Source organism: Lepisosteus oculatus, chromosome 3, assembly GCF_040954835.1.
Source record: "Lepisosteus oculatus isolate fLepOcu1 chromosome 3, fLepOcu1.hap2, whole genome shotgun sequence".
Taxonomy (NCBI): domain Eukaryota; kingdom Metazoa; phylum Chordata; class Actinopteri; order Semionotiformes; family Lepisosteidae; genus Lepisosteus; species Lepisosteus oculatus.
This window is the reverse complement of record NC_090698.1, coordinates 72,056,890-72,072,403: the sequence shown is the minus strand read 5'-3', so window position 1 is coordinate 72,072,403 and position 15,514 is coordinate 72,056,890. Positions and strand designations below refer to the sequence as shown.

General features: G+C 39.1%; 1 protein-coding gene across 2 annotated transcripts in view; it reads right to left on the bottom strand.

Moving 5' to 3' along the window:
* tmem161b (transmembrane protein 161B) overlaps positions 1–6,609 on the bottom strand; it is a 53,468-nt gene extending 46,859 nt beyond the window's left edge. For both annotated transcript variants that reach the window (XR_001480057.2, XM_015360635.2), the window contains exon 1: positions 6,373–6,609. Coding sequence is in view for 1 of the 2 variants with exons in the window: in XM_015360635.2 (XP_015216121.1) it covers positions 6,373–6,375 (3 nt within the window). In the remaining variant the exon portion in view is untranslated. The remainder of the gene's footprint in view (positions 1–6,372) is intronic.
* Between the last annotated feature and the right edge of the window lie 8,905 nt (positions 6,610–15,514).

The following is a 15,514-nucleotide window of genomic DNA, read 5'->3' as shown; positions in this document are numbered from 1 at the left end:
GGAGTCTTATCGCCCCAACACGGCCAACTGGTCCGTTTTAATCCAACAGCCTTCAGGTTACAGAATGCACCTTTCAGAGGTAATTTAATGGAAAGCATCAGACCTGGGCTGGACCCGCAGGATGTCACGACTGAACAGGCAGCTAAGTGACTCACTGCACAGAAACACTACAGGAAGTTACTTAGTGGGATTATGGGAAGTGTAGCGTACACGTGTAGTGCAACTTGCCTAGACCAGCCAGCCAATTTTTTTATTTAACCCAGGGATCTAAAATTTATATCAGCCTACACGCCTAGGCACGTAACACATAGTAACAACTGCTGCCTGCTATCAGGAATCTCTAGGACACGTTTACGCATGCTTTAGAAGAAACTCTTTTCTTACAGCTTTACTAGGAGAGAGAACAATAGTTCACTTTTCCTAAATCTCGTCAGTCTTTCAAATGTAAATCTGGACCTTCATTCTACATATTTAGCCACGCACATCTTCAGGAGCCTGCCATTGATTTGAATTTCCAAGGCAGACACCCAATACACCTTGGAATCAGACAGTTAACAATTAATAGAAAAACAATATTTCAAGAATGGTACAAATAGAGGGGTTAAGAAAACAGAGCACACCGAGCGGGATAATCAATAATTACAGTATATAACCACAACCCCTATTTTTTTAAAGATATATTCCAAGAAAATACCTGAGAGCAGCTGGTATAGTTAAAGGTACCCGAGTTCCTAGTTTTCTGGCACTGCTCTAGCAAAGAAGTAACAAATGATTGGCAAGCTAGGGTAAACAAACATTTATTAACAATGACACAAACTAAACAACACACAACAGCATAGACGTGTGTGTGTGTGTGTGTATCTCCCCAGCTTCTGCCTACCTGTATTTTATCCTGGGTTTCCCTCTAATGAAGACTCTTAATGATTTACTAGGGAGTTGGTTAGGATAAACCAGGGGATTCCTTTTGATATAGGAATCTCAGCCCACCTACAGCTCTACAAACATCTCCATCTTCTTTCCATTGTTTTTAGATCCTGAGCCACTTCCAATAGCCTTTCAATGTTTTCTGCACAAATCAGCCATTTTAAAATGAGAGGCAAGAAATACAAAAATGTGTCCACTTTCAAAACTTGGTACCGCCAGATCCAGCCTCTCCCATTTACACTTCTGGGGAAAAAAACGTCTCCTTAAAAAAATGATGCAAAGAGTATGTATGTTTTTTTTTAAAGAGAACTGTAGTGCATAATGGTGCATCGAATGTGTCATAATTACCTCTTGCTGTGCTGGTAATGCCATATCCCCTTCCGATCCATCACCCCAGTCAACTAACTGGCTAGACATTTTGGAATACATTAATAAGCATCATCTGTACGGTTGTGCTTTTCCTCTGGTATGACAACCTATCCAAACTTTATTATCAAGGACAGAAATAGTTATAGTGTAAAAGAAATAAGGTCATAAAAACATGCCGCGCAGAAGAGGAAATGCAGGTGAAAAGGTAGGTATTTTACTATTTCTCTTGACCGTGCATTTTTATTACCTAATTTTGTCTTCTGTCAGTGCTGACACAGCATTACTACACTGAAGGCTATATTTACTGAGTATAATACTCAAGGCAATGTGGGAAAAAACACTCATTTTCCCCCCACCAAAATACTCCGCATTAGAGAGATTTGTAAAGTGTGCTGTTTAGAGGTACTGCAGCGCCTGGAATGCATGGCTTATCTCGGGGGTTTAGAACTCAAGCAGATGGCTCAAAATACACTAGGGTTAGATATACAGTAGTTATTTTTTTAATTCTTCAAAGACAAAAAAGCCGAGGTTGTTGAAGATCCAACCCGGCATGTTTATGGAGATATTAAAAAAAACAAACATATGCACACAGCATATACCACCTGTGTGAAACTCGCAGGTCTCTAACTGTGCACCTTCGGATTTTTTATAGCCAACGTTAATTTCAGTTCCATGTGACTCGAGGAGTGAACTTGGCTGGGGGTGCAAACGACTGTAAGAGTCTCCAGAGGGCAGAGCAGGTATAGTAGCAAGAGTTCACTTGTCTAACTCAGTCACTATGACCCTAACCTGCGCAGGGGGGCAAATGAGGTCAGCAGGAGGCTGAGGCATTTCTAGCAGATTAGCATCCACGATAAAACAAAATTATAGGATATATCGTTAAAAGTGTTTGAATTTCAATCATAAAATATTAAAATCATATCAATTACAAATCAAGAAAATGTATATTGCTGCTAGGGAATCAGTCTAGATGCAAACAGAAACATTCCTGGACTTGAATGTCAAGCTGTCCTCCACTGACAGGCTGAAAGAGTGCACTCTTTTTAGTCTCGGACAGAGAGACTATAAGGGGACCCGATATGAGTATTCGAAATCCTCCAAGGCACTAAGAAAGCTCGTACATTGAACACCTTCGGAATCATAAACATACCAGCGAACAGGAGTCACTTCTTTCCAGAGGTGTGGGAACAGAGCCATGTTGTCTAAGATGACACTTTGGCTTATTTTAAGAAATGGGTGGCAAGACTCAATTCAATTCAACTTATTTTTATAAAGCGCCTTTCACAACAAGGCTGCCCCAAGGTGCTTAACAAAGCAAGTGACCATGCATGTTGTGAATACAGAACAGAAAAGACCAGAAGACAATGGAGGAGAGGAACCACAAAATCCTTAGTAAAGAGAAAAAAAACTTCTAGGGATCCAACTGGCTGCCCAACCTCTTTGGGCATGCTAACATTATACAATAATAAAAAAAATGAATTAAGGTATTAATCCGTCCATCTGTAGACCAGCAAAATCCTCCTAAACGATAGCTATATCCACGATGTCCCTCTTGGATCCATGGCAGTGATGCAGCATCCAGCTCAGATAGTGCCCAGCCCGGGCGCCATCCGCACATGTGGGGAGGAGAATAGGATAGTAGAGGAGAATTGATCCCTGGATCAATTAGCTAGTAAATGGGATAAATGGACAAAACAGCCCCCTTTCATTTGTAGCTCGAATGTGCAATTTTTAAAGTACATTTAGTTATAGAACATGGATCATCAGAAACAATTATTCTCCATTAAATACTTTAATTTTACAATTGGTTTTATGAAAATTATTATTTTTAATACATGTGTTAGAATAAATACAACCCTCGGCATGGTTAAAACACAACAGCTTCATAACCAGGAAAGTTTAAGAGTTGGTCCATATTTAAAATAACATGGTTCATGCAAATCTTAAGACCTTCATACTTCCAGGACTACAGTAACTTTCCAGAAAGATAGGATCAATCTTGATGTAACTGAATTGAGATAACAGCGCTGGCCTTGCATATCATTTGACTCAAACACTGGGTCACCTTCAACTCTGCAAGCTCACAGAAAATGGGGTCAGAATTAGACAATCCCCAGGGACACCAAACAGTCATGAAAATACTATGCATTATAAAATACAGTCTCGAGTATTTTTTGCTACCCAAAGCCAAATATTCACAACAGGTAGTCCAGTCTCTGTTAAGAAATACTTAGAGAATGTACATCTTCATGTTGCCGAACTGCTATTTTTGGAAAATGGGTTTGGGCATTATGTTAAACAGTGCAACAGTAGCTGTGATGGCTATAAACACACACCAATCTAACAGATCTGTTTTTGTTCAAAACAGGAAACAAGCAATTGCTTTTTTGCAACTGTGACATACTGTAAGTGATTTTTTGTTTCAAAGAAAGACCTAACACAGCATAAAACCACGTATTTCTGGTGAGTTGACACAATCATAGATCCAAGGGTAAAACTAAAAATTGATTTAGCAAAGTGTGAGGATGGATTTCCCTGTGCAAAATACCTTGAAAGCACATCAGCTCAGAGACCACATTTCTCAGTGACACCTCGAGGTAGTGAATGAAAGGTTGTGTAATGCTGTTTCTTCTCTTTTGAATATCAAGAATCTTACAGTGTTCTTTTGGGAACTTCGATTTTTCTTATATACCCCCTATCACCACTCACCCTAAACAGTCCACCATGTTCTGCTTACTAAACAAAGCAGGGCAGTCAGAACACAAAGATGTCCCAAAATACTACAGAATGAGTTAGGTACATATTTTTAGAGGTTAAACATATATATGTATGTATGTATGTATAAAATGGGAAACCACTTGTATTTCACCATGGTTTCTCGAAATCCTGGTTTGCTCTTGTTTTTATTGTTTTAAGGAGGGAGGAGACATCCCCTAACCTGGCAAAGTCAGTACTGGTGTGTCAAACCTAGAAGAGTTACTTCAATAGCATTTTTTCTTTCTATACTATTCATGCAATGTTTCTTGTTTGTGAAGCTGATATTTTGTAAAGGCAGTAAACTTAATAAACTGTAATGCAGAACTGATGTACCATATACAGTAGTTCCTGGTTATTTTTTCTTAACTAAAGTAGCTTCTTTCACAAATTCCATGTCTATGTCTTAGGTCGTTGGTGATGGGCTTTATATCACAGATTCTTTGTTAAACATTTTGTTGTACATCCATCACGCATGCGTGCAGGTTGCGTATCCTAAGCCTACAGTAAGTCTAAACACATTAAAAGGTGAGCTGAAGGGCAAAATGCAAGCCTTATCTACAGCATTTTATATTTTTTCACTTCCTGCTTATAACCAGCTTAGAAGCTTGAATGAGGCAGTCCCAGCAGACTACTTATTGCAGCACATTTCATCTTCAGACCCCTACGTAGGAGTTTGTGCAAGTAGAAGTAATTAAATCACTTGAACTGTACATCCTTCAGACACTTATGTGACTTTTAAGAAAGAGCAATAACTTAGATCATTTTAGATTCTGTTGAAAGAGTCAAGGCAGCACACAGATAGTCAAGAAGCTTTTATGAATCCTCCATAACCAAAATATTTTCATTCACAGACTGACCAGTTCTGGAATCCAGCTCTACAGCATATCAAGAGTGTGGAGTTGTGGTTAGGGCTCTAAACTACAGGCGGAGGGTCAAATCCCAGGTGGGATGCTTTCGTTGTAATATAATAATAAACTTTATTTAAATAGAGCCTTTAAAGGTGGATTCTCAAAGCACTTTACAGAATGACAACAACAATAAATAAAAAGAATACACAACATAAAACGCAAACTGTGAGTTGTACTCCCCGAGTAAGGTGTTCCATTCAAATTCATTTATTTGCTTATTACTTCTTCTGGCAGAACACATCCTGGGTGGGAAGCCTGTCCATAGCAGGGCAGGCACACAGGCTTGCACACACTCACACCAGGACCAATTTTTCCAGAAGCCAATGAACCTACTGGCATGTTTTCTTTTTTAAACTGTGAGAGGAAACCGTAAGAACACCCTTGTAGTTTGACCAGAAAAGTACCTCCAGGTGAGATGAGGACTATGGTATCTGTTGAACCTCTGGTACTACCGATGTGCAAAAGCACCGCAAGGGAACTGAAAGCAGTGGGTTATCGCTTTCTCTTACAAGTCACCTTCACATACTCTCGGTTACACGACAAAGTCAACACACTGGACGTCTTCAGAATGAACAGGTTAACACAAACCAATGAATGGCAACAGGTCAGGTACAAGTACAAAACATTCTCAGCTTTTAACTCTAAAAATACATTTTATTCTACACCATATTTAAATATAGTGTTAATCTTAATCTAACCCCTAGAAACAGAATCTAAACTAGGAACATCATCGCTGTGGTCCAAGCACAGAGAGACAAAGGCATGAAAGAAACTGTGATTTTCTTTTACAGTTTACCACTATGGCAAAATCACTCATTCCTTTCCTCAGATCTCATTAACCTCTGTTTTCAGCAAAGAAAAACAACGCAGCATAGTTATTATGGGAACTGTAGTAACTTATTTGCTGGCCTGTGAAATGGAAACATTTGCTTTTAGTGATTAACCAAGAATGCCAAACGTATAAAAAAAAACAGATATAAAGCACAGCAACGCAGAAGCACTCTGTAGGGCACACTGAGGTCACAGTCAGCCATGCCACAGGTGAGGATGAACTCTGACACCTTTCTCTCTGATCACCCACAGAATGCAGACTTGTGATTTAAGACTCTCTCAAGAAAAACAAGGGCTTACTATAAATTGTAAGCTGTTCCTACACAGCCGATAGGTAAACCCACAGACTCACAACGTTCATTGATCTAACAGGTCGACCACAGTGGTGATTAGAGATTCAAGCTTTTTACAATTGCACATAAAGGCAATCATTTTATAAACTTGAGTTTAAATTAAGAACCCAGATCGACACAACGTATATATCAATACGTATATGTATATGTATATATGTTCACATTTCAGAAAACAGTTATACGACCCTCCCAAGCTACCTGAACTAGGTATATGTACTCTACACACTCACCATGTTGTTGCAGTGCAGGACTGAACTGTTTAACACCGGCTGTCTCACTAAACACCCCAAGTCGGAAATCCAGCGGCTCAGTGCACATAAAGTCTCCCTGTTGTTGCTGGTGCTTAAAATCAATAAAGAATTTAAATAAATACCTCCCTGCCACAATTATTAAATTCCTACATCAGTAACCACAATTGATTCAATCCAGCCCAGCTCCTTACTGTTTTCAACTGCTGTAGAGGTCACGCTAAGACCCTTAGCACCAGGTAGACCAATGCACTCGCCTGTTCAGAATGAAGGACACTGGTCATTCATTCTTTTATAAATATTGAGGTCAACCAGTTTGGAATCACTTAATTTTTATAACAATGTTTATTTATTTTTTCTCTATGCCAGTAACTAGAACTCCTCAGGGCAGCAATGCTATTTTCGTTTTCTTTAATTTTCTGTTCTCAGGCATTTTGTGAGACACACTGGGAAAATGAAAGGACCCTGCCTTCCGGACGAGTTGAACACGCACACGTGACTTCGTTGCAGTCGTGAGTAGTTTGAGGACGCAGTGTGAGTGGAGTAGTGTTGTATCTATTACCAGGACGTAATGAAATATGTTTTGAATATTTTATTGGGTTTTTTTTGTTATAATCTTATAACAGGGAAAATAGTGAATGGAATTATTCTTACAGAGTATGCAAAATATATGTGCTGTTCTTTACCTGCGCCTTATGGTGTGTCTAAGCGGGGAAATCTGTAAATACCTACTGCTATGAAACATTGTACTGTTGTTATTGCTGGCGCTCTGCAGTGTACTGATAAAAAGTTGCTCGAAACGGGATGCAAAACAGTAAAACTTTGTCTCTTACGTACTGCATACATCTGTTCGTTTGATTTATCTGGCATTGCCTTAAACAAAGCTTTTATCTGTATGTAATATTGCTATTTGAAATGTGAAAATTCGTGTCGGCGGATGTACGAAATATTTCTACCGTATGAGTTGAGACTGCCTTTGTGCTAGTAATGGGATTGTTCTAGCTGCAATATTCATTCTTAAGCCACGTGAGTATGGTTAATGTTTCTATTAATCCATATTTTTTTCTGACTAAATTATTTTAATTGTATATTTGGCAAATGAATGGCAGCATCTGTTGGTCAGTGAGACTGTTCTTAACTGTGAAACGTCAACATTTGGCGGCATGTATCAGTATTACACTCATGCATCAGTATTAAACTCTCAGACCACTGTCGTGGTGATAGGTCTTGGCCATGTACAGATGCGTTTTGTCCTGTAAGGCTGAAGACGTGTTTTGAAGCTCATTCTTACGGCGTTCAGCCTGGACGAATCTGGGGTGATGCCTGCCATGGGACATACCGGATCCTTCTTTTAAGATCACTTTATTGGCCATATACAATGTCTTGTATTAGGAATTTGTCTTTTCACATACTCCAACTTGCTCTCCATGGGGTCAGAGCGCAGGGTCAGCCATTGTACAGCGCCCCTGGAGCAGCTGGGGTTGAGGGCCTTGCTCAGGGGCCCAACGGAGTAGGATTCCTCTGCCGGCCACGGGATTTGAACTGGCAACCACAAACAGCCACAGGCTCAGATCCTTAGTCACAGAGCCACCGCTCCGCCCAAGTGATGCTGTGGCCTAGCCAGGACGTCTGACGTACTGCTTACAGTACGATAGTGGATAGTGGAAAGATACTCCCTTGCCAGCTATATCACCCTGCAACTCAACCAGTAGCTGGATGGGAGACCTCCTGGGCAAGCTAAGATTGCTGCTGGAAGAGGTGGTAGTGGGGCCAGGTACTCTACCTGTGGTCTGTGTGGGTCCTAATGCCTCAGTATAGTGACGGGGACACTATACTGCAAAAAGGTGCCGTTCTTCGGATGAGATGTAAAATGGAACACCAGACTCTGTGGTCATTAAAAATCCCAGGGCATTTCTCAAAAACAGTAAGGGTGTTACCCCAGTGCCCTGTCCCCTGGCTTTTGCTCCTAATAATCCCCATCTATGAATTGGTTTCCTCACTCTGTTCTCCTCCCCTCTGATAGCTGGTGTGTGGTGAGAGAACTGGTGTACTAGGATTGCCAGGTGGAGGTGCACACTGATGGTGGTGGAGCGGAGTCCTCATTACTTTCCACTTTCAGTGGAGTGTCCAGAAAAGCACTATATATTGTATGTGTAAGGAATTATTAATTTTGTACAGTTTTTCCTCTCTTTGGTCAAGTGACCAGTTTTTGGCTAGACTGTCCCCAGAAATCTAGGATTCAGACTAAGAGCATTGCTTTACACAACACTAGTGCTACTTCATGTTTGTGTAAAAACTTATTCCCTGCTATCCATTAAAAAACTACTGTTTCTTTGGTTAACATTCATAAAATCACTTTTGATTCAAAGAACAAAATGACTGCAATACAAACATCGTTAGCTTTAAAAGGGTGTGTAAAAGAAGTCACACTAAAGGTATTTCCCGCATATTATTGGCTAGCACATTTGGTACATGTCACATACTTATTTTGTATGTGCATGTACTGTTTTTTCTAGTTTTTCTGATTCTACTGTAACTCTAGTTGGGAAGGAAGTCTCGTCTTGATCATGTTTTTAATTCCATTACTACCATTAGACATGATTTGATTTTGTTTCTTTTTTGCAAGTAAGATTGTCTTAAGCCGTTTAAGTCAATAGAATAAAAATACAAATTTTCATTACTTTATTTTGTATGCAACTCAATATGTTTTACTAATCATGAAATGAAACTATGAGAGTTTCCATATATAAATGTGCAAAAAAGTTTGTGGCACATGTATTTGTACCGCGGTACACCGCAGTATGTTTTCCAGAGGTGGTACCCAACCCTAATTTTAAATGCTTAAAATATCGTAATAATTTATTTAAGAAAGAAATGCATTAACTGTCATTGAAATCACTATTTCAAATGTTTAAACGTGATATTTACATGATCTGTTGGGAAAGTCGGTCCGCTTGTGCTGGAAGAGGAAAAGTAAGTTGGTGAAGGGCAAGTAGTCTAGGAACCACATCAAAGCATTTTCCAAAGGAAAAGGAGACTCTGCACCCGGGATCCTGGTACAGTGGCTCCTTCTGTGCACCCGCTTCTCCACAGCTGCAAAGCCTTCCATGCTTTATTTATTCTTTGCAAAATAAAAGAAAATGACAAATCTTCTGGTTAAGAAAGGGGTTAAAGCAATAACGCAGTGATGCTGAACTGGATTTATTTAGATTTTTCCAGCCTATACAAAAACACATTTTGTTTCCATATCAAACAGTGATGCACATATCTTAAATTGCCCCATTGGGGATGAATGAAGTATTTTAAGTGTTACATTATGTTATTTAGGTTCAGCAGACAATACTGAGGATGCACAAATTTAAGACCGCACAGCTGTATTTTGCACATACCATGGCTAGATCATGATTCTTTTGAGGCCTGTTAAATTAAGGTAGGAGGCCTTTAAAATGTATACTACTGTATATTCCTGTACAATAATAGAAACACGCCTTTTCACATTTCTACCATATTATTAATTGTTGAGTTCAATAAAGATTAAAATCATTTTTCTGTGCTCTGTCCTTTACTGCTATTGTTTCTGTTTATACATAAGAATGCCAACTCCACATAAGGTTTCATTGTGTGATTGAATTGCATTAATCTGACATTGGAATTCTGTGAATCAGAGAACTTCATAGTCCATATCATTATCTTGAAATTGAAGTGAAGGTGTGTTTTTTTAAAACTAGTGTCGCTGTTCCAGTTAAGGACATGTGTGCTCTTTATTTTGTGTTTCCAGTTCAGAAGACAGTTTTCTGTTGATTAGTGTGTTCATCACAGATTCCTGTAGCCAGACTGACCACAGATCTTTTTCTTTCGTTGGTGATGGCATTCACCTGGTTGTACCTACAATCATACACTCAAGTTCTTTCTGTATTTCAAGAGCACGACTTTTTCTTGTATGGTGCCTTTATTATACATTAGTAAAACTGGCTACAGTGCTCACTTTAGCTTGACATTAGCTTGCTTTATTCTTCAAAAAAAAGATGCAGTCTTTAATTTGCTGAGCTTAAGAATCCAGTGCTATAGGAGGTTATGTATTCTCACCAGTGATTTATTTCTTGCTTGTACTTATATAGATAGATAATACTTTATTAATCCCAAAGGGAAATTGATGTGTTACAGCAGTCCAGCCCAAGACAAGCAAAAACAGACTTCAGAATAGTTATAAAACAAAAGACAACAAAATAAATATAAATAAAAAATAAATACATAGGTGTGTGCAAAATGTGATGATCATAGTCACTGTAAAACAATAAAAAATGTGCATAGGTTTATACAGACTGATTGTCCAAAAAGTACAATGGAGCAAACATGCCGTCCATAGAGGAGCAAATGAAGGGCTAACAGTCCTAGCCTAGGGCAGTGTTATACACCCTGACAGCCGCCGGGAGAAAAGACCTGCGGAAACGTTCCCTTGAACACCGTAGCTGGAGCAGTCTGTTGCTAAAAGTGCTCCGCTGCCCAGTAACAGTCCCATGAAGTGGATGAGAGTTGTTGTTCATGATGGCTGAGAGCTTGGTCAGCATTCTCCTCTCAGCCACCACCTCCAGGGGGTCAAGGCTCAACCTAAACACAGAGCCAGCCTTCTTGATAAGTTTATTGAGCCTATTTGCATCTCTTGTCATGATGCTGCTGCCTCAGCACACAACAGCATAGAAGATGGCCGCTGCCACCAAAATTCTGCACGTTTTTAGGCTTTGAATGCTGAAACAAAAGCATGTTAAGAAAAGCCAGACACTATTAATTCTATTCTGAGAAATTCAATTGCAGTCTAAAACTTATCCTTTCTCTTCTAATTTTACAATTATTTGCTTATCAACCTTGTGAGTGTTTTGCTCAGACTCTTTCAGACAAGTTTATTCCTGTTGAATTTTTCTGTTTTTAGATATTTTGTATATATAAATGCAGCATTGAAACTACACAATTTGGGAGAGCATTCACATTTCATTTCATTCTGGTTCATAAATAAGGGTATTGTTAAATATAGAACATATCTGAATATAAATTTCCCTCTGTTGGCATAATTTACTGCGCCATTGCAAGCATTCGTCTCACAGTGAAGGATTTAGGTGAGACTACCAAAATTATTGTGCAAATTATTTCATCGTGTGAATTCACATGTACAGTATCTGGGTTTGTGCCCCCTCCCCCTTTAGAAGTAGAGTGAAACTGTTAAATAGAAAACCAGATCCATAGCATCATATGTGATTAAGTCTCTCTTGCACACATCTAAAGACAAGAAAGACGTCTGTCCAGGTCCTCCTCTGTCATTGTCTTTCTAAAGAAAAGCACTGCTTTGCTTTCACAAACCTTCATGGTGCCACAGGAGGGATTCATCTCACTAGGGCTGTGTGGCACATTCGGAGTGGTGCGAACAGCAGGAGGCTGAAAGACAGCTCATCTGAATACTTTATATTGACTCTCCGGTCTATTTAAAAATGTAGCCTTTCGGCGCGTCAGCTCTCTTAGGTAAAGTAATTTCTCACGGATAGACATTATTAAATACCAGTGACGATTTCACATACATATTCTTATATATAAAGTAAGTTTGTTGTGTTAAATATAGGAGAGAGGTAAATGTAGAATTGAGAGGTTTTAATTTTTTTAATTAAGGAAAGGGAAGAAAAGGCTATAACACTATTGAAACTGAATACATGGGTTTTGTTTCTTTGCTTTATGAACATGGTATGCTTTGGAGGTGACTGCCAGTTTTAAATACTGGCACTCTGATTTGAAAAAAAACGTGACAAAATGTATCCTCCCATATAACAGTAAAAACAATTGTTGGAATTTATGAAACAATTTGCCACAGTGGTTCATATGTAGCACTTTCCTATTTAGTATAAATTTGTATCGGTGAATATTTCAGAAACTATGAAACGGTTTTTCAGTTTTACCTATGCCTCAACTCTTGACCTTCTATACGAACACATATTGATCACAGTGTTATTTCTGAGAAGTCGATACAACACCTTCATTTCAAGGCATTGCTTGTTATATTTAATGACAGCTTTTTTTCAATTGTTTTGTTCTGTAAAGCTGGTGAAGTTGGTGACTTTCTTATGTTGATCAAGCAGATTGTGAAGTCTGTAGATGTGCCTCCTAGCTGTGAGGACGTCAACATAACACCCTTTGTGTACCAAAACAAAGACAATGGTTTCAAGTTATCAAAATCTGTTTATTGTTTTTTTTAATGCGATTCAAAGACCTTTGAATTATTTATAAATTTGTGATGGCATTTAAATCCACAACTGCTAACTCCAATTTAAATTTCTGGCTTTCTTTTGGGGTGAGTATAATTTTCCTGCAGCTGAGAAGGCACGTCTGAAATAACTATGTGGGTGAAGCGGTAAAGGTGGAGTGCAGAACTACAGTACTTTCATTACTAATTTCATCACACTGGGCTCCCCATGCAGTGCCTTGGAAAAGTATTCAGACTCTTGCAGTTTTCATATTTCGTTGCTTTAAAACATGCAGTCATGAAAAGTTGCAGTAGCAATGATATTTGTTATTTATGCAAGCTACTCCACACATTCAAAGCAAAAAACAAAACAAAACAAAAAAGAGGTAAACACAATGTGAAAAAAATGGAAAAGCAATTGTTTAAGTGTTGAAACCTTTTTGCTCTGGCACAGCAACATAAATTTCAATTCAACGGTTTCTGTCTGTGTGTAGTAAAAGCAGCTGTACAGTATGTAAAAACACCTGTCTGAGAAGTCTCTTGATCGGGTAGTGTATTTTAAGCAAAGATGCAACCATGAAGACTAACAGGGTTTTAGAACTACTTGGATGGAGTTCTCTAAATGCACAGATCAAGAGCAGAACATGAAAGAATTTTAAAGACCTTTAATATCCCTTTGGAAATCGAAAAGGTGCTGCTGTGGTGAAGTCAAACGTCAGGAAGTGGAACCGATCAGGCTGGCCCTCCAAACTGAGCAGCCGGGCAAGGAGGACGCTGGTTAGGGATGCCACGATGAGGCCAGCAGCCCCTTCGAAGGGCTTGGTGAGCTCAATGCTGGCGATGGAAGAAACTCCTGGCCCGGCTGTGTGGAGAGTGTGTAGTCCTCCACTGAGACTGTGGATTGGGCAGGCCTCTAGGACGGGCTGTATAGTTTGCTCCGTCACAGAGGAACAAAGGGAGCTGCTAGATCCTGGCCTGCTCTGTGAGTGTTTGATGATGTTGACCAGACACGGGCACAGTATTCTGCTACTGTGGAAGATAGTGCAAGGGCTAAGGTCTGGAGGGGGGTAGAGGCAGTGCCCCATGTTGTATCGGCACGTTGGGAGATCAGGTTGTTCCTCGGTTTGACCTTGGCTGCTGTTGCATTGCACCAAGCCTGTGTGCGATGTTGATAGAGACTTGACCGTAAAGACCTGCAGGTGTTATTGCTGCCAAATCTGCTTCCACCAGATATTGATATTTTCTCTTGAGTTTTAGTCTCTTTAGACAAGATGAGAAGATTACAAATAAGGGGTGAATGCTCACAGTGGGGTGATGTAATTACTGGAGTACAACAGAGATGTGTATGTATTTGGATAACTGCTTTTCCCGATTTATATCAATGATCAGATGGCTTAATTAGCTAATTAGTGAAGTGTAAAGTGAAGACTAGTGAAGATAATACCAAAATAGGAGGATTAGCAAAAACTATTGAAGCAGTGCAAACATTTGAAAAAGATTTAGATACTGAATTTAGAAGATTTTTCACTGGGGAGACACCCATTTATTTCAACAAAAACAACTTATGATTTAGATGTTGACTTTGACACTTTATTTCCATCTTCCAGACAAGCTCGGGAAGCAAACAACGTAACATAAAACGTGTGGCTGTATAGTTAAAAGTGTAGAACTGAAATCAAGGGATGTTACGTTAATTTTGTGCAATGCACTGATAAGACCTCGTTTGGAAATTATTGTACAAGTTCAGTCGCAATGTTTCTAAGATGATCTTGCTGATCTGGAATCAGTTCAGAGGACAGTAACCAAACATACCCAGGGGCTTGAAGGCATGCTCTACACTGACAGGCTGAAATCTTATAGCACTGGAAAGAGAAGACTTTTTCAGGGAACTGATGCAAGTATTTAAATCCTCATGGTGCCGAATTAGCCCATAGATTTCCTCGGAATGAGCAGTAAAACATGAAACAGGGAGAACCAGTTGTAACTACATTGAAGTGTATTCATCACTGGAAACAGGAGGCATGTCTTTACCCAAAGGGTTGTGGGGGTCTGGAACAAGGTACTCAGCCATGTTGTTGAAGCCAATACCTTGGTTTCTTTCAAAAAAATCTACAAGCTACCAAACGGGCCAAATTGGTACCAATCTAACAATGGCCTCCTCCTGTTTGTAACCTTTCTAATGTTCTTACATATGAAAGACTTTATAAAACACTGGCAAAATATCACTAAAACAAATAAAAATGTTTTTGTATGCATAATATGCAAATGGTGTACCTGTACCTTTGTGCTGTTCTTTTACTAGAACTCTTAAGAAGACCTGCTTAGTTGCTTATGCTCATTAGGAAATGTTAGTGAGGTATTTTGTTCTTAAAAGACTAACTTTAATGGTATTGACTCTACAAGAGTTACTTATAACTTATAACAGCTTTACAAAGCAAAAATAATACTATAAATAGAGAATATAATTTAGTAATGGGTGTGTTATTACATGTTCAGTAGTTTACAGGAGACAAGAGTGAATAAAAAAAATAACAAATATAAAATACCAGTATAAAATATGTAACATTGCATGGGACAGCAGCTATGCAGACCAGTACTATAGTCAATAGGTGCAAAGCAGATTATCGAAAAATTAAAAGATAAACTGAAAAACTAAATCAAAAGAATGTAACAAAGCTGGGGCATGTTTGCTTTTTAGTTCATGTAGTGCTTTGAACAAGTTTTAGAGCGATAGCACAAAAACCTCAATCTGACACAACTAAGAATAAATAATTATAGGTAAAAAGCACAGCTTTCTCAGCATTTGCTACAGTGTTGTACCTCTGCTGCTGGCCCTACACTCACCATGCTTCTACCCACAGGACACTATCGCCTGGTCCCACACTGATTCTGCTATTTCTG